At 48.8% G+C, this 18,845-nt stretch overlaps 2 protein-coding genes across 2 annotated transcripts; both read right to left on the bottom strand.

Moving 5' to 3' along the window:
- Positions 1–8,589: 8,589 nt before the first annotated feature.
- Positions 8,590–9,027, bottom strand: LOC136544649 (uncharacterized). Its single transcript, XM_066536735.1, has one exon. The coding sequence runs from the start codon at positions 9,025–9,027 to the stop codon at positions 8,590–8,592; it is 438 nt and encodes a 145-aa protein (XP_066392832.1).
- A 4,472-nt stretch (positions 9,028–13,499) lies between these two features.
- Positions 13,500–18,100, bottom strand: LOC136542771 (probable serine/threonine-protein kinase At1g54610). Its single transcript, XM_066535367.1, has 7 exons — positions 17,532–18,100; positions 17,130–17,414; positions 16,722–17,039; positions 15,766–15,993; positions 14,950–15,050; positions 14,304–14,421; positions 13,500–14,190 (listed from the first exon to the last, which is right to left on the bottom strand). Exons 1-7 carry the CDS (start codon positions 17,931–17,933, stop codon positions 13,936–13,938), a joined length of 1,707 nt encoding a protein of 568 aa, XP_066391464.1. The 5' UTR covers positions 17,934–18,100; the 3' UTR covers positions 13,500–13,935.
- Between the last annotated feature and the right edge of the window lie 745 nt (positions 18,101–18,845).

Raw genomic sequence — 18,845 nt, 5'->3', positions numbered from 1 at the left:
CAAAGCACCTTCTGTCATATGCGAATGTGGTGTTAAATCCAACTATGGCCTAGTCCCTTCGGAGCTTGGAATAGATCATTATTGCAGCCATATGATTGAGTATGATGAGGTTCATTATTTTTGTGGTAAACATGAAATCGTATTTTGTTTCTTTTGCTAAGACATATATGATATAATATTTCTTTTGAACAGAGCACTAGGAAATGCAGATGGGAATGTTATGATGGTCAAGCTAAGTTCTTGGATGAACTGAAGAAGAGGCAACTAATTGCATGGAAGAGGGGATATGGACCTGACTACGTCAACCTATTTGTTAAACATCACAAAGAAAAGATACATGAGTTTACTAGACAGCGCGGTATTTGTAACCCGATCGATGTTGGGCTTAACAAATGGGGATTGGAGAGGCGGATGATGTTAGAGGAGGAGATGGCAAGGAATGAGGCAAGGGAGGAGACAAAAGTACAGATGCAGGTCTTGAACGAGCATGTTGCTACATTATGTGCCAGTGAGTGCTTGAAAGCCTTTTTTTCGTTGCCTGATTTTAAATGTAATATAATCGCGTTGCTAACTGATTGCATTTTATACATGAAGGGATTGGTTGCAGCGAGGAACATGCCGCAGAGGTGGCTCGTGCAAGGTATGAGGAGAAGAAGTTAGATGAGCATAGATCATGAGCTGGTCGCACCGTTCAATCACCGATTGTGTTGTCTGATGAGGGGGACGAGGATGAGGACGACACTGGCAGACTGAGTGAGCTCATTGCTCTAGCAGAGGCGGGCATGCAGGCGCAGGAGGCTGAGGACGACACTGGCAGACTGAGCGAGCTCATCGCTCTAGCAGAGGCGGGCATGCAGGCGAAAAAGACTGAGGATGACACTGGCAGACTAAGCGACCTCATCGCTCTAGTAGAGGTGGGCTTACAGGTGGAGGAGGATGACGACATGTTCTTCACTCAGGCCGTAGTGGCCGCAGATGAAGCGGAGGCCGCTTACTACAGGCGACAGGCAGATCAGAGCAACGCAGGTGGGCATAGCCACAGCAACAAGGTTGTGGTAGAGGACTGGTACTCGGATGATGAGTTGCTTACTCAGTACGTTTTAGACTGAGGATTTAGAAGTGCATTTGCCCCTATGTCTACTGTTGGCACGTACTTCTAGTATTAATATGTTGTGTAAGGTGGCATAGTATTGAACTTTTCATTATGTGGTTGTTTTTATTATTTATGGTCTTAATATTCCGCTTAATGATACGGACGTATTGAAATGTGAACACGTGCTGCAAAAAAACCTAACGACGTACGGCATTATATAAATCAACATACGAAACACATGAAATGGCATGTGACTACATGTACCGAACCTGGGTACAGAGTTTCCTTCGACTAAACCTAACATGCCTTAGGTAATTAAACCAAACAACAAACATATAGATGTGGTATATGAAAAAGATAAAGTCATCCTAGTAGTGTGGCCACATAGCAAATTGTGTTGCACCTTCTCCATAGTAGCCTCTCGTTGTTGGTGATGGTGGTGGCGGGGGTGACGGGGGAGGCCCCTTGTTCTTGTGGTTAGGGCAGGTGCACTATGGATCATTGTAGAGTGCCTCCTGTGAATCGGCATCATTGTTGTTGTCGTCCTATCCGTCGTCCTTGTAACCGCTGCTAACTTCCCTTTCTAGATCGAAGATACGGTCCTGTAGGTAGTAGATGTACTCCGCATGCGGATAAATAGGTCGAGGATCGACCCACCTACTAAACCCATAGTTTTCTTCGGCCAAGGAAGACTACAATAAGTATGTCGTATAAGTTATATACAAGAGAAACATATTGAAGAAACAAATAGTAATAGCAATTACCCATGCTCGCGGACATTTGAAGAAACAACGACCTCCATCTATTCCCTCGGTGAACATCTACACTAGACAGTTCTCACCATGCATGCATTTTGGCCACTCTTCTTTCCTTTCATCGTATCCTCTCAGTGGTGCCTCTTTGGTGAAATCACTTTTGCTCTCAACTGGGAACCTCTCATAAAGAGCTTCCTCAAAGAAATTGGGACCAAGAGGACCCTCCCACCCCTAGGTAGTTCCCTTCCCCTTTTCTCTCCCTCTGGACAACCCTCCAGACATTGGTACTGCAACAAAAGAAAATGTTGAGGAGTGTTCTTCTTCCTTATTGTGTGTGTGAATGAGAGGGAGTGAGTGATTATTTATAGGTTGAGAGGAGGAATGGAGGCCTCTCAATGTGTCATGTCAGCGATCCATGTGCCTCTTCACCTCAACCCTTGGATTAAACAGTCATAAGATGGATGGTGGAGATAGAGTGGAGTTGTGCTTCCTTGCATGCCAGTACTATGTCAGTGATGTGATAAATCGTTGTTGTCCCTGTATCTAAAAAGTCTATTTTTATTATCTAAAAAGCATAGAATCATTCACCGTTGCTTGGTAACCCTAGATTCATCTACAAAGCATATGTACGATACGTTTGAATTATACACTTTCTAATAAATTTATAGTTAATCTGTGTACTACATTTGTGCCTTTTTAACAGTGTAGTATGATTATTGTTTCACAGAAAAAATTCGCAAGAGTTTTCCTTGTTTTAGGAGCATCCACAGTTACAAACAGAGACATCATTATATATTCCAAACATTTAATCATCCAAGGAGCAAAATGCAACCACAACGAACATCACAACCAACATAATATGTCATGCACAGTCCAAATAGTCCACAATGTCCATATAGTCCCAAATAGTTATAGAAAAGTAAATACAAAATCCATAATAGTGCATACTAACAACTACCACATCCCTCACTGCCTCCTACTCTTGCCCTTACCCTTGTGACCGAGAGCGCTCGTACCTGGAGTGTAAGGGTCACGTGGACGGTGTCGGCTAGTGCCTAGAGGCGGTGTAGGATGAGTCGAGGGAGAATCATGGAGCTGAGAGGGGCCAAGCTCCTCATGCCTCTTGTCCACGTCGTCGTCGTCGTCTTCCTTGTCCTCGACCCCGTCCCATGTAGCTACTTGACTAGAGGAACCCAAGCCTCCTCTGCCTATGGAAGGAACATACACGTCTTACGTCGTGTCTATCCTGCAACCACAACGACCACCCGCACGGCGTAGACGACATGACAGCCTCTGTTGTACAAAACTATGTTAACTAAAAGAATCTAACATATTAATGATATGTTTGAAAGAATATTTTTAATCTTACGTCCAGGAAGCCAAGTATGTAGTCGTCATTGACTCTCGGCCGAACGCACTCAATCTCTTCAACTGAGCATTCAAGTGTATTGCCCTGCAACAAAGTTCTCAGTAATAATACTTCTGAACAGATAGCAATAGGTTTTGTTTTCTTTTGTATAAGAATCTAACGTATTATAAGGGTGATACGGCTTGAAGGTGGCACTAACTACAATAGATAACTTCTAATGTCGGTCCAAGAACACCTAATGTATTGTTATGCAACTTAACGTACAAAAATAAGGCAATTGCTTACCACTCTGTCCAAGATCGGTCCTGCCTCCACCTGCCTTCCTGCACGAGTCGACTGGTCGTACGTCGTGTCTTCATCGTCGGAGGACTCGATGTCGGCGTAGCCAACTTCGGTCCACTGTACCCTCAACCTACAACGTGTCGCACGCTGGTACCAAGCTTGGTACCGCCTGAACTCACGGTTCGTGTGCGGCTCGTTATTGTCGTCCACATTGTCGTGCATCTCCTCCCATTCCTCAACGAAGGACTGGTGGTGCCTCTCCCAGTCAAAAATCTTCTTGTTCCTCTGACGATCCAACATGCACGTATGTCATCGTTACTTGAATCCATGTACATGTCACCATATTAATAGAAATGGACCATCATCATGAGACATTTGAAATATCAAAACACTTACTTGTATAAGTCAACGCCAGTCGAGAACAGAGCCGTAGGCCAAAGCTGTCTCACTCCAAATTGGCGTGCAACCCTATCTGGCAGGTGGAACTCGACAGCATAGAAGCAGATTAGAGGGCACCTCATCCTATAGAAGTCGTCGTCGACCCCATAAACGTTGCTTAGCTGAAAAGGAAGTGCGTCCTCTCCACCGTACGGCTCCCACTCCACCTGCAACATGTCCAAATAAGATGTTAGATGGTATACTAATCCTTTTCAAAACAGCATGGGAAATAAAATTTACTTACACTAGACACCGTCAGCATGTCTAGCTCGTTGGCGAACTCAATGTATGCCCGGTCTAACCTCGCGTATAGAACCCTGGCCTGGTCCCAAAGGTACGCCCACGTCGGCTGCCGACTTGGAGGTTGACCTTGGAACCACTCACAACGAGCTAGAACCTCAGGACGGCCAACTAGAAGACGAGCCCACATCCACAGCTGTAACAGGTACACGCATCCACCAAGTGACGGGTTAGACGAAGACCGATGACACCCCTCGCATAGCTACCGGTATAGAAAACACAAGACTATAGAGCCCCAGCTGTAGTGACACGCCTGGTCCCAGTCACTGAGGCAGTGGATCTACATCCAGGATGCACTGTCACCCATGGCGTCGGGGAAGAGAACACAGGCAAACAGGTGTAGGATCCACGCCCTACAGTAGTACCCAACTGTCTCCTCATCTGCCTCCTCGGGGCACTGTGCGAACTCTTCCCATAGCCAGGAGATGGGAACTCTAGAAGTGCGAGCCACTTGCTCGCCAAGCTCACGCCCAAGGAAGGCCTCCACTCGTGCTCTCCAGCCCTCTGACCTGCACTGCCCGGTGATTGGGTTGCCGTGAATCCTTAGGCCTAGCATCTTCTAATAGTCCTGGAGCATGACTGTTATATCCCCGAAAGGTAGGTGGAAGCTGTGAGTCTCCGACCGCCACCTATATTTAAGACAAAGCAATATTAATTATCAAAAAGTCAATCGCATGAACAAATGGCCATGAATGGAGGCAATGCTTCAATTTAATACCTGTCAACCAACGCAGTTATGGCCGCTGAGTGGACTTGGGCAACCCACAACGAACCTGAAAAGAGATGACATCTAGGCCAGCTCTTTGCAGGAAAGGAGTATACCTATCGTCGTACCGCATGTCCAAGAATCCACTGTGGGTTCTAGGACGAAGGAGCGGAAGGTCCTGCATCGAATAAAACATAGTCTCCTGTTACTTCACGAACACATGTACGCTCACCAAATTTTGAACAAAACTTATAGATTATTACCTACCCAGCGCTATGAGACGTCCTCGGTGGGTCGCCTCGTACGTCGGGTCGAGCAGGTGGAATTACGCCATCCTAGAAAAAAGTGAATGAATTAGAATTTCAATATACAATGAAGCATGAACTTAGAAATGTATAAGTAATTGACACAAATACAAGCATAAAAAGAGACATGCATAATTAATTAAATGAAGACGACAAATATAAAATAATAAAATGAACCAATAGTCGCACCTCACTAATCTGCCAATGGCAACTTCGTGGATTGTGGTCAAGTCTACCGCACTTGCCACACTCGTACTGCCCGGGGTCAGTAACAAATGGAGTTCCTCTCCCACACCTCGTTCTTCCGGGTATCTGATCCATAACCATCCTGTGCCTCGTCCTCTACCTTAATCCACGCTTGTTCCAACGGTAAGCTAGATCCACAATGTACTTCAGCCCATCATATGGAGACCACTCTCTAGGGTCCCAGAAAGGCACGAAGCAGGGGCTCCATGTGTGCACAAGCGTGTCGACGCTGAACTCGTGAGGTATCCTCCTCTCGATATTATAGTTGCGATGCCTAGCTGCTGCCACCAAATGAGAACATAGAAAGTGGTACTGCCTTGGTTTACCACAAGTGCACTTGAAATCTTGGAGGACAACCACATGTATCCTCGACTCTCGGACCTCGCCGTCAGACGTTGTACCGCCCCTATGCTCGACCTAATAAGTCCCTGTGGCGTGGTCAAAGCATGTAACCTCATGTGTGCCAGCCCTTTCTCTTACCTTCTCTAGGTGTGCCTTTGGTTTCAGAGCCCATATCTCTCCATCACTCCGCAACTGCAATGCATGGGCGTGTCTATCGTTGAACCAGGCAACAAGCTTATAGAAGGTGAATTGAACGATTGCATTCACGGGCATACCACGTATCCCTAATAGTAACTTATTGAATGACTCTACCATGTTGCTGCACTAAGACTCGTTCCTCCATCCACCGGCTCTAGTCCATTTCTCCAAATCCCTCATCAAACCTGTGAGCCATTGTCTACCTTCTGCATTTGATGCGGTTCTAACCTGCTCCAACTTTTTCTTAAAGTACTTGTCCTTAAGCTGTCGAGCAACCTCCTGGAACAGATCAAAGTTACCCTTCACACCATCCTTCCGGAGTAGATTTTCGGCAAGGTGCCAAGTACACCAACGATGGTGCAAAGGTGCATACCCCTCTATCTGCTCTCGCACGGCATTAAGTATGCCCTGATGCCTATCAGATATGACGCCAACCTCCCTACCAGGCCCAACCATGTGTATCCGGACTAGCCTCAAGAACCATCCCCAACTGTCATTATTCTCCTTCTCAACCAAAGTAAATGCCAAAGGAACCAACTTGTTGTTCGCGTCACGGGATATGGCTATAAGAAGTGTGCCCTGGTATTTGCCAATCAAGAACGTACCATCAATGGAGAAGACGGGACGACACTGCCTAAAGGCCTCGACACACTGAGGGAAGCACCAGAAAGCACAGAAGAATATCTACCTCCCATCCTTCCATGCATTTGGTTTTGGGATGTACTCATAATGCATGCCTGGATTCACCGCTTTGATTGCATTGAAAAGAACTGGCAGTTGCTCATACCCATCCTCCCAGTCCCCATATATCATCTTCCACGCTCGCTGCTTAGCCCTCCATGCTTTACCATAAGTTATCACATAACCTCCATACAATGCCTCAACGGTCCTGATAATTGTCCTCACCTTCATATTGGATTCTCCTTGCAAAATTCCCATCAACCGCTTGGCAATGAGGGTAGATGTCAACTGCTGATGCCTCAGTGTCAGCTCATGGTTAGCACAATTGTGTGGCCCGATAACTTTTGTGATCTTCCATTTTCCAGTTACCTGTTGCTTCCTTGCACAAACCCTTCATGGGCAGCGTTCTTTGTCACACACAACTGTGTAACGGTGCTCTACATATGAATGCAATACCTTATAAGGTCTCTTTCGTATCACTGCAAAAGCCTACAACCACCTCTTCAAAGCAGGGAGATCATTGAACACCCTCCCATTCTCAATTACCATGTTAGGACTAGCCTCAGGAGCTTCTAGGAGCTCATCATCACGTCCTTCTGCAAATGTCTGATCGGAATGAGCAAGATCGCTGAACTCGGGAACTCTAGGATCACGGCGGCCGAGAAAGATACGCCTCATCATCTCAACATCACTCTCCGTCAGCTCTCTAACAGGGCGATCATCATTAGAATCAAGAGCCCTAGCCATCTCATATGGCTCTGATTCATGCATAATTTCAACACTATTGGAGCCACGGAATCCATCTCCAAAGTTTACTTGCGCAGCAACAGGGGACACATCCATATTCTCAGGAATATCTCCTGCAAGATAAGTAGAGAAATGAGGAAAGAATAAAAGAAATAGATGTAAGGAACGTGGTAAGCTCCCAAAAACCATACGGTTAAGATACTTACTCGGATGATTCTGTGTCAAAGGAATCTCATAAGGAAGATCTGCTACGGAAACATGAGTCTGACAACCATCTCCAACTACCACATTCAGGGTAGATTGAGCATCGGGAACCGTAGGTGCAATCTCCACATACAGATAAGGTTCTGGAACAGGGGCGTCGATGTGTGCCTGCTGATCCATTGCTGGGGTAAACCCATGGGAGATGGGATCAACTAACACCCGACGCACAACCACGTCCAAACATTGCAGCTGTCTCTTCATAGTCGATCTCACATAGTTTTTCCATTGATCCGCACAACCAATTGAGATCATTCGCCTGAAGATGTTGGGAGGACAACCTAGGTGCAGTACACCATCAACTGCAATGCCATCATCTCCAAGGCAATGCAGCTCCTCCTGAGCCCTTGCAACCATCTTACTAAATGAAGGCCTATCATTGAATAGCACAGGCACGTTTTGCATGTCAACAAACTCAACATATCCATAGCGATCGCTTTCAACGGTGTCTCCATGATATATGGTCACTAGGTTGTCCATCTAGTTTAAACACGTAACGAAACACATGTCATTTAGTCCAAATTGGACGATAGATAGTACTTAACAAGTACTTTCTAACTACAAACTAAGTAAATAAGATAATAACTACGTATATATATATAGTGTACTCACTAAATAGCTAGATCATATGTAACTACATATCTAAGTAGCTATCTAACTATATCTATATACCTATGTATCTATGTTTCTATCTATCTACATATATATCTCACTAGATCACTAACTAAATCAACTACCTGAGTCATCACATTAACTAGTAAATAACAAATGCCAACTAAGTAGGTACATTGCATATTCATAATTTTTACCTTTCCAATGACTGATCCGCGGACGTCGACGGAGTTGCAGCGGACGATGGGCATGGGTCAAGCCGACGATCCGGGCCGGCGGTGGCACGGCCGGCCGCTGTAGGTGGCGGGGTCGGCAGTGCCGCGGCCGATGACAGCGGTGGCGCGCGGCGGGCGCGGGATGCCCGGGGCTCCGCGCGGCGAGTCCGGCTCGACGGGCGCGGGAGGCATGGCGGCCGTGGCCGGCGGTGGAGGGCGGCAAGGCGGGGCGAGGCCAAGGCGAGGAGAGGGCACGGCGTAGGAGCAGGAACCGGCGAGGGGACTGGGGCACGGGCGGAGGGGCGATGGCCGCGGCGCGGCGCGGGGCGGCCACGGTGGCGCTAGGCGGCCTCGGGGCGCGGGCGCGGCGCTGCGCGGGCGAGGGCGGCCGGTGGAGGCGCGGGCGCGGACAGCGACGAACCTCGGCTTGGCTCTGCTAGGGCGAGAGAGGGAGAGGAAGAGAGGCGCGGGGCCCATAGGTAGGCGCCGAGCTCGGCGCCAAAATCTACGACGCCGAGCTCCCTGTCATATCATCCACCGAGCCTAGGACCTCGACGCCAGGGACTCTGGCGCCGAGACGTGTTAGCTCGGCGCCAGCATCAATGGTGCCGAGCTAAGAGTCTATTTTCTGAATTCTTTCTACTAGGGGTCTATTTGTGAGAAACTTTAAAAAAAAGGACTAAATTATAAAAAATTGTAGCAAACCATGGCCTGATGGCCCTGCCTGCCGGCGACGCGTGAATGCCCTATGGCGAACCGGCAGCGTCTCTCCAGCCTTCCAGCCTCTAGGGCGGTGAGAACGCATCTGCCCGACCCGACACACAAGTCTCCTCTAGTCCTCTGTAGTTGGTTTCCTCCTGCACTTGGGTCCGTGGCAGGTGGGCCTGGACACCGGCATAGCACCCCGGTCCCCGGTGGCCTCAACCGAAGACGAAGCACAAGCTAGGACTAGGACCGTCGTTGCTCCGTCTCCTTCATTACCGGAACACGCATGGCAGCCGTACGTTCCCAACTGCTTTGGCCCACGATCGAGCCATCGAGGCAGCCTGCGGAACCTACCCAACGGACGTGCCACCCAATTAACTACACGACCAGCTGTCAATGAATGAACGCCCGGCCCAACAACGTCGGCCGCCTCCTAGGCGTCAGCACCCCCTGCCCTCCCCTCCCCCTCCCCCTCCTCCTCCCCCACCTCCTCCCCTATCCTCCCCACCAAGGATGCGGCCGGATCTGGCGTTCTGGCGCCTCCGCGGGATCCGTGGCCGCCCGTGCGGATGTCGGCGTCGGGAACTGCCGCCGCCGCTGCCGACGACGGATCCGAGCCCATTCCCACTGGATCCGGCGCTTCGGCCCCTCCGCGGCCCTCCACGCTGCCGCAGCCGTCGAGGTCGGGCTCCGTCGCCACTACATCCACGCCGACGATGATGTCGGGCACCACTGCAGCAGCCACCACCGGCGTCGAGCCCACCCTTGCGGGATCCACGGCCCCTCCGCGGCCACCTGCGCCGCCACCGACACTGACCCCGGAGGCAGCCACCGTGACCGCCACTGCAACGGCCGGTCCACCGCCGCCTCCTCCTGCGGGGACCGTGCGAGCGCCTCCCGGGGACGAGGACGCTGCCACGGCAACCACCACGGCCGCGCCGCTGCCGCCCGAGGGGGTCACCTATGACGCTGCGTCCCCTCCACCGCTGGGGATGGATGCGAGCAATACCGCAGCCACGGCTAGGCCCGGGGGTACCGTCACGGCGTCGCTGGGCGCCTCAGGCTCCTCCCTCTCGCCGGCCACGGCACCGTTCTTCCACGGATGCTCTTCGGGAGGGCGTTCGAAGAGCCGGCGGTGGGCGGACGACGACGATGAGGACACCGATGACGACGAACCCGCGACATACCTGGAGGCCGCTCGTCGCCCGGCGATGCCGGCCTCACCGTCCCCCGTGCGCCGCCACACTCGTTCAGCCGTAGCTTTGGGGCGCCGCGGAGCAGGGCCTTTGCGTGGCTGTGCTGCTGCTGAGCGGGGCCGTCAGGGACATGGCCGTAGGCGGAGGAAGTGCAGCCGACCACGCTCGCAGCTGGTGAACGGCTTGCCTGTGCGGCCAGTGGACGGCCGTGTCCCTGCCCACCAATGCCTCGGCCGTCGTGGACGGATCTCCGCCCCCAACACCGATGGGTGGCGGGAAATTCTCCCCCAGCAGGTCTCTGGATCTAATACTGCTGCCTCGACGGAGCCGCGCCCCAGCTAGGGGCAACTCCCACAGGACAAGAAGATCCCGGCAGAGCTTCACGGCAGATGCTTCAACTGCCTCTCCTACTCGCACCGAGTAGCGACTTGTCGGTTGCCACGGCGTTGCCTGCGTTGTCGTGGATTCGGGCACATCGTCAAGGACTGCAGGCGAAGGACTGCTTCGACCTCAGCGGCGGTGGGTGCCGACCTGCCTCGGTATTCTGCTCGCGTCGACCCTACGTCCTCCCAGCACGCGCCGCGCGGCGGTGCGAGGGATACCGCACCGGGGGCCGTGGGAGGCGCCGGTGGGAGACGACGACAACAGCGGCGACGGATGAATAAGCCGAAGGAGATCGGCACGGGTGCGCCTGACGACCACGCTGGCAAGGCACCTACTTATACTGCTGCACTAAGCTTCCCCGAGCCAGATCCGGTGGCGATGGAGCTATGCGCGAGGGCGGGCCCCCCCGCATTGGTCATCTCTTTTGACCCGATGCTGGAGGAGCTCGCCGCCTCGCTCGTCATGAGCCAGCCAATGAGAGCAGCAACACCTGAGTGTCTGTCTACTACGACAGCCCCGCAGGAGGTTGAGGCACCGGTGGCGGACACCTGTTCCCCGACGGCGACTGCTCAGTGGACGACAGACCTGTCACTGACGTCGCCAGGGCAGGGGACGGCACAACTCACGCCACCACGAGCGGGAGCACCCGGCGTCGTAGAGGGTTGCACCACCCCCAGCGACGCGACGCCCACACCACGCGAGGCTGCACGACGGCTCGCACGGTTCACTGAGGAGGTGCAGCTCGAGCGAATGCCGCCTCTGATCGCCAGCCCACCCAGGCAGAAGGTGCCAACCAGAGGGCAACCCATGCCAAAGCGGAGCAGACGGATTGCCGCTCAGCCGCTGGCGCACATTCCGATCTCCAAGCGGGGTGAGGTGCTCCTCATGCGGAAGATGGGCTTTGCACCGCCGGCAAGTCCAATCTCATCCGCGTCCAAGAGAGCTTACGGCGATTTTTTCGCAAGGAACTGGACGTCGAGCGAAGTGGAAGCACTGGACAAGCTGTTCCCGGCGGCCACTGCTACGATTGGTACAAGGCTCTTCTCGGATGACGGAGCAGAGTCGCGCGGCCATTAGCGGAGACACACAGCTACGTTGGTTACTGCGTGGCTCGTAGTTCGGTTGTTTACTTTTATGTAATATCCAAGTTTGAAACAGTCTACTAGGCAGGTCCAGTTAAACTGTAAGACCTCCTAGGGCGCTTATTAGAAGCGTGTCGTGTGTATGGTTAAACCCCTTTTCTTCTTAATTAGAATGGTACGCAAATCTTTTGCGTATTCGAGAAAAAAAAAACAGTTCAACTGCCTTGGTACTCAAAAGAATGCAATTCTAACACATCATCACATTTTGGTACCTTATAAGTCTGACCAATTATAGATAAAAAATATCCATATTTATAATATCAAATAAATAATATCAGATTAATTATGAAATGTATTTTTATAATAAATTAATTTAAAAACATAACTGTGAATATTATTTATTAAAAACTTGGTCAAACGTGAATCGCTTTTCGTGGCATGTAACACATAGTTGTATTTTTTTCAGGACGGAGGTAGTGTTAGCAAAACTCCACCTGCCCATTGTAAGGGTCTGTTAGGATCCTATTAGGATTACAATAATTAATGATCAACTAAAATTATTTAATTGGGATCCAAAAAGACTGACTAATAGGGATAACAAATAGTTTTTTTTTTTGCGAAAAAGGAGAGAGCTTTATTGATTACTCATGAAACAAATTACATTCTTTCGCAATCAATTACTCCACGCATTGGGGAACCTGTGCATGCCACACTGCAGAGTGTGACGCGCGTTAATTACTCCCCGTCCTAAAAAAATAATTCTCACTTCCCGACAAGTCAAAATTTCGGCCTCTTTAGAACGCAGGATTCTAAAAACTCAAGAATACAAAAAACTAGGAATAGAATGCCTTGACATTTTGAATACTCTGTATTGGAAAACATAAGACGTTTGGATGGAGTGCCAGAAAAACACAAGAATTCGATGAGAGAGAGTGACACAAAGGAAATTCCAAAATTCCTATGAAACAAGCCAATTCCATAGGATTCCTAGGAACCAAATCCTTTGTTTCAAAAGGGTTCATAGGAAATTTTCCTATAGTATTCCAATCCTCTAATTCCTCCATTTTTTTTCTTTGTTCCAAAGGGGGCCTGAATGTAATTCTTACTTGACCAAATGACTAGTACACAAATTGACCAAATTATCCTAACCTTTTCATTTCATGTGTGCTTTGCAACTAAGCACTGTGTAACTGTCATATACCGGTACAGATCTGACCGAGCTTCCCTGGTCCAGGAGACATGGCGTGTTGTGTGATCCATACAGCTCAGAGGGTGACGGAAGCCTTGGCAGCTACTCCTGGGTCTTCCACGAGCTGCAGGACGAAGTGGACAGCAGGATCGACCCGGACTTCGTGCGGCCCCAAGGAATTCGCCCCCAAAACGGCGTCTTGCTGCAAGAAAGCTGCGAAAATTTTCCATCGCCATATTAGAAGACTCAAGGAGATACATACAACCTTCGGCCACGCATTAGGCCGCGCTTGTAGCACACAGATTACAACATTTCTGGCGTAGAACTTGTCAAATGTCAGATCTGGGCTGTAGAACATAACAGCAGAAAGCATTTGAGTTTTGCGACGCTTTTGATTCTGTTTGAAGATCTTGTAGATGAAACAAAGGAAAACTGATGATGTAACTTACTGACAAAATAGCAGGTAAAAAAATATTCAATTGATTGGAAGTAATCTATGTAGAGTGATGACTTGCTAAGTTGACCTAACAGTTCCATTCCTCACTCAAACTAATTAATCTAACATGACATGTTGCTGCTTGTAAGAATGGAAAAGAGAACCTAATGTACATAATTGACTAATCCAGCTCCCTCTCCAGCCTATACATTGACCGATGTTCGGAAAAAAAAAAAAAAAATCCTTACATGAATGGATCCGAGAAAAAAAAAAACAATTCATTGTTGTAGCTCATTCCGAATAAGATATCCCAGTTTGTTGGAACCACTGCAAAGTATTTTTCCTTTTTGGGGGTATTGAAGACTTGATCTGCACTAAGCATGACATGATGTATCATCTAGCACGGGCAGTTGCTGGGTGTTTCCGCTTCTGGTTGCTAGCTGCAGAGTCTGCCAATGGTCCGGACCAGGTAGGCACTGCACTTTTGTCATAAGGAAATATGGTGCTGAAGGAAGGGTCTGGGGGCTCAAATGAAGGTTCCATGTGATTCGAACAGCCCAAGGGAAATCCAAGCGCACCATCCTGGTGCGGTGGTGGGAACTTCTCACTCTTGCTCTTCGCATTTGCATGAGTTATTAACCTTCTTTTCTGTAGATAAAAAGAGAATTATGTTAGCCATCAGACTAAATTTGGCACCCTTCCAGATGCTATGCAAACAGGTTCATGCCAATGAACCCTCAAAAAATAAGGAATTAACATACATCAATATTTGCTTGCAGTTCGGCGTTTGCCTCTGGAGCTGGAACAGCCCTAGGCCGATCCCGTGTCCTTGTTTTCCTTGTTCCATCTCCATTAGCTCTACCACCAGCAGCCCTTAAGCTGTTGTCCATCCAATAAATAAGCCAGTCAGCCAAAGAGCAACCAGAATGTTAAGGTAAAGTGTAGTAAGACAACTGCATCTAACAAGGACAATATACAACAGAAAAGACGGGAGGACAAATTGTTTCATGACTCATCATGATGTGTAACCAGTATTCCATGATGATGTCTAAGCATTATTCTCAACAAGTTCCAAGAAATCCTGGAATCTTGGCACGACAGCCAAGACTCCCACTTTAGTATACTCCTAGATCGGAACATGTCCTAGCAGTGGACCAAAGTTACTTTTGAGACAAGAAATAAAATTTTCGTAAGCTGAACACATTTTTGTCATGTTTTGTCTTCCGGTCATCAGCATGAGCACTGTTGCCACAAGTTTTATGGCACATGGAACATGCGGATGTAGGCAAAGTATCAACTACAGATTTCATATCACTACGCATTGTTTTGCATAGATGACAATATAGAGCATCCAGAACAACAAATGCAAAACATAGATGGAAAATTGTGAGTGTTAGGGCAACAAACCGTCTAGCTTGTTCGTCTCTTCGTTTCGCATCCATCTCTTTGCTTGGTGGGTATTGGGGCAGACTTGATGGTTCACACGCATAAGGCTCTGTTGCAAAGAACTGCATGTATAGTGAAAGTAAGGGTCTTGCTTTTGAAAAGAATTGTTCACAGTAACAACGCATAAATTACTGACATAAATTCAAATAAGACCAGTAATATTGTATTTAAAAGGAATAACATTTGGACTCAGGTACCAAGGGGCCTTCATAAATCTGAACTAAATTTTAAGAATCAAGGTGGTTTAACTAAACAGAAATATCTTGATCAATACATAGGTAACAATTTTAAGTTGTTATGGCTACAAGTCATTATACTTCCATGTCCCGTAAAAATTGAACTATTGTTGTCCTCTAGAAATCTGGAAACAATGAACACCTTTTTTTCAAGGACTAACATAAAGTAATGACCTGTTAACTAGCTTGTCTATAATCCGTTCCAAAATTCGATTTGAGAAACCAAAGTGGCCAACAAGTCGTATACTTCTATGTCCAGTAAAAATTGAACTATCGATAACCCTATGAAAATCTGGAAAAAGGAACATTTTTTTCAAGGACTAACATGGAGCACTAAACTAGCTTCTATCTAATCTCTTCTGAAAATCGATTTGAGAAACCAAAGTGGTTATTACCGTCAACCATTGGGTGCTAATATTCCTGGTGAACTAGTATGCTGTCGTTAATGACATCAGGGAAGGTAATTAATCCATAAAGCAAAGTCGGTGTTTTCTCTGGTAAAGAAAATAAGAACAGAATGATAAGAACTCAGACAACTTACGTCACTGTTTAATGCAGAAGTTGCTGTTAACCGATCAGCTGGATCAATTGCAAGTAGTGTCTCAATCAGTCGAATTGCTGTTTGAGGGAAATCTTTGAATGTATCCGCTATTCGCCTTTTATATGGCTGTTGAGGCTTAAATATAGTTGCATGAGGCAACTTTGATTTTTTCCAATATTCTTCCGTCGGAGAGCCACATAGCTTAAAAATTTTATGCAGCTGTTCCACCTGAAAGACAGACACCCAATCAAAAAAGGAAATATCATGGAAAGCAATGGATGAAAATAAAAATTGTGACTGAACATATGACCATCACTAAACTGTCTGAATTTAAAAAAAAAAAAAACAGTTGCATTTCGAAATTATTTCATTGAATTGTTTGGTGCGAACAATAATTCAGCATCAGAGCTCTGAAGAAAGGCAAGTGATTCAGGGTCTACCGTGTAACAAAGGTGGCAAGAGACACTAAGCAGATAAAGATTTTCAGATGACTGATATGTTCTTTATTCCAATAAATCAGGTACAGGTCTGCATTGTCAAGAAAGTACATTTGTAGTAAAACTATTAACCCTGGTGAAAACATGTCCTTTTTAATCATCAGAAAGGTCATTTTTTTATATGATTTTGCTAAAAAAATGAAATATGATTTTCATCAACAAGGACATTTTGTATGACACCCAGAGTTAGAATAGGTTAAGCTATTGCTCAATTATCTAACAAGATAACAAAACTAATATAGCTTGGGTAAGAAATTGAAAATTCGGAGGTTTGCTTCCACATGAGAAGTAGTGCAGTACTGCAGCAGGATCACAACTAAATAAAATACACTACGATTCTCTTGGTAACGAAAATTTCACAGCCTTGGTAAACAGAATCCTTAAATGGCGAGTGCTAGTAATAGCCAGACGGTATTTCAGGGACAATATAATGCAACAGTGAAGCATTCTGTAGCTAACCTCAGTCCGTCCAGGCATAATAGGCTTTCCAGCCAGCAATTCAGCCAGTATACATCCTGCACTCCACAAGTCGACGCCAACTCCATAATCCGTCGCACCCAGCAGCAACTCTGGAGGGCGGTACCAGAGTGTCACCACCCGACTCGTCATTGGCTGTTTATGGTTGGGGTCGAAGAAGGACGCCAGACCGAAATCACCAATCTTCAGCACACCGTTGTTGTCCAAAAGCAGATTTGATCCCTTGATGTCGCGATGTAGCACTCCCAGGTTGTGGCAGTGCTCGAGCCCTGACAACAGCTGATGCACATAGCACTTGACCTGCCCCCATATAAACACCTCTCAATCAGTCGCATTTCACATAATTGAGCGCGATGCTGTGTCAGGCTGTCAGTGGAATGGGATCTTGACCTGGGGCAGCGTGAACTTGATGTCGGGGCTGGCGGCGAGGCCGGCGAGATCGTGGACCATGTAGTCGAAGACGAGGTAGAGGCTGCACGACATGCGGGAGGTGACGAGCCCGTCGAGCTTGATGACATTGGGGTGGTCGAGGCGGCGCAGGATGAGGATCTCGCGCGCCATGAACCGCACGCTCTCGGGCTCCAGGTTGTCGAAGCGCACCTTCTTGAGCGCCACGATCTTGCCGCTCAGCGAGTCCCGCGCCTTGTACACATTGCTGTACGTGCCCTGGCCGATCTGAGAGAGACAGGAAGAGAGGGAGAGGGTGAGGGGGAGAAAAAAAATGCAATTTTTTCACCTCGGCGTTCGCGCTGCACGGATCACGGAGCTAGGGAGGCGGAGGAAAGGGCGCACCTTGTCGATCTTCTCGAAGGAGTCGGCGCGGCGAGGGGTCCAGCCACCGATGGCCTCGCCGGCGACGGCGGAGAGCCAGGCGGGCCAGCCGGCGGCGACCTGCTCGCCGCGCGCCTTGTTGGCGAAGCTCCCTCCCAGGCGCACCTCGGCGTGCGCCGCTGCCGCGGCGGCGGCTGCGGAGCGTGACGACCGCGACCGCCGCTCCCGCTTGACCTTCTCGGGCTTCTCGGCCGCCTGCTGGTCCGGCGCCGCGGCGTCCGCCGGCGGCACCGTTGCGGCGGCGTCGGAGGAATCGACCCCTTCCTGCTGCGGCTGGGTGACCGCGGGATGGTCCCGGCGGCGGGAGGAGGTGGCGACGGGCGCGGGGCTGGAGGTGGTGGGGCGGCCGTGCACGCAGCCCATGGCCGGCCGTGGGGGCGCTGGTCACCGACGGCCGGGCATGGGCCGGGGCTGGCGCGCGAAGCTTCGCCGCAGGAGGGAGGTCCGGTCGCGATCCGGAGGCGGCGGCGCGGGGAGGCAGGCGGGCGGGTGGGAAGCGGAAGGCGGGGTTGGAGGTGGTGGTGGTGGTGGGGGCGAGTAAAGTAAAGCTTGGGCGAGTGAGGGAACGGCACGGGCACGGGGCTGGTGGCCAGTGGAACAGAGCGGAACGGGACGTAACGCTTTGACTCTGATGGATCTGCACCACCATGCTGTCCTCTTCCTCTTCGATGTGCCTACGCCGGTAGGAGGACGACCAAGCCCTATGCACAAATTCACCAAGGACAGGAGGGTAATTTACTAGTAGCAGGGAGCAGAAACTGAAAATTAATTCATGAGGCTTGTTGTTTTCTAGGTGGCTGAATTTTTGAACAATAATATTAAACAGCTAACTAGTATAATTAAAAAATAATGCATAAGGGATTTTATATTTTTTTATACTCAAACAATTATAAAATTATATATTTCCTAAATAACTAAAAGAGAAGTGTAAATGTATTTGTATAACTAAAAGAGAAGCGTAAATGTATTTGTTCTTAGTATTTTATTACTCACACACCGAAGCGCAATCCTACGAAGTAGTAAGTACTCTTTTTTCCTTTGATAAATTGCTAGGGGAGGGAGGATCCCCGCCTCCAAATATATTGCTTTTTGTGGCCCTGCTGTCCCAGCAAATTAGGGAATTACATTGTTATTAGTAGCCAAGAGACATTAGGTACAATCTCGAGACTGTCAAGTATATTATATATCCCCTGAGTTCGGCGTTCGCTAATTATGAAGGTCCAACTGTCAAGTTTGTCTTTAAGCTTGAGTATTCGAGAGTCGAGACTCGAGGGA

This window comes from Miscanthus floridulus, chromosome 3, assembly GCF_019320115.1.
Source record: "Miscanthus floridulus cultivar M001 chromosome 3, ASM1932011v1, whole genome shotgun sequence".
Taxonomy (NCBI): domain Eukaryota; kingdom Viridiplantae; phylum Streptophyta; class Magnoliopsida; order Poales; family Poaceae; genus Miscanthus; species Miscanthus floridulus.
The sequence above is the reverse complement of the archived record's forward strand: the minus strand, read 5'-3'. Positions and strand labels throughout refer to the sequence as shown.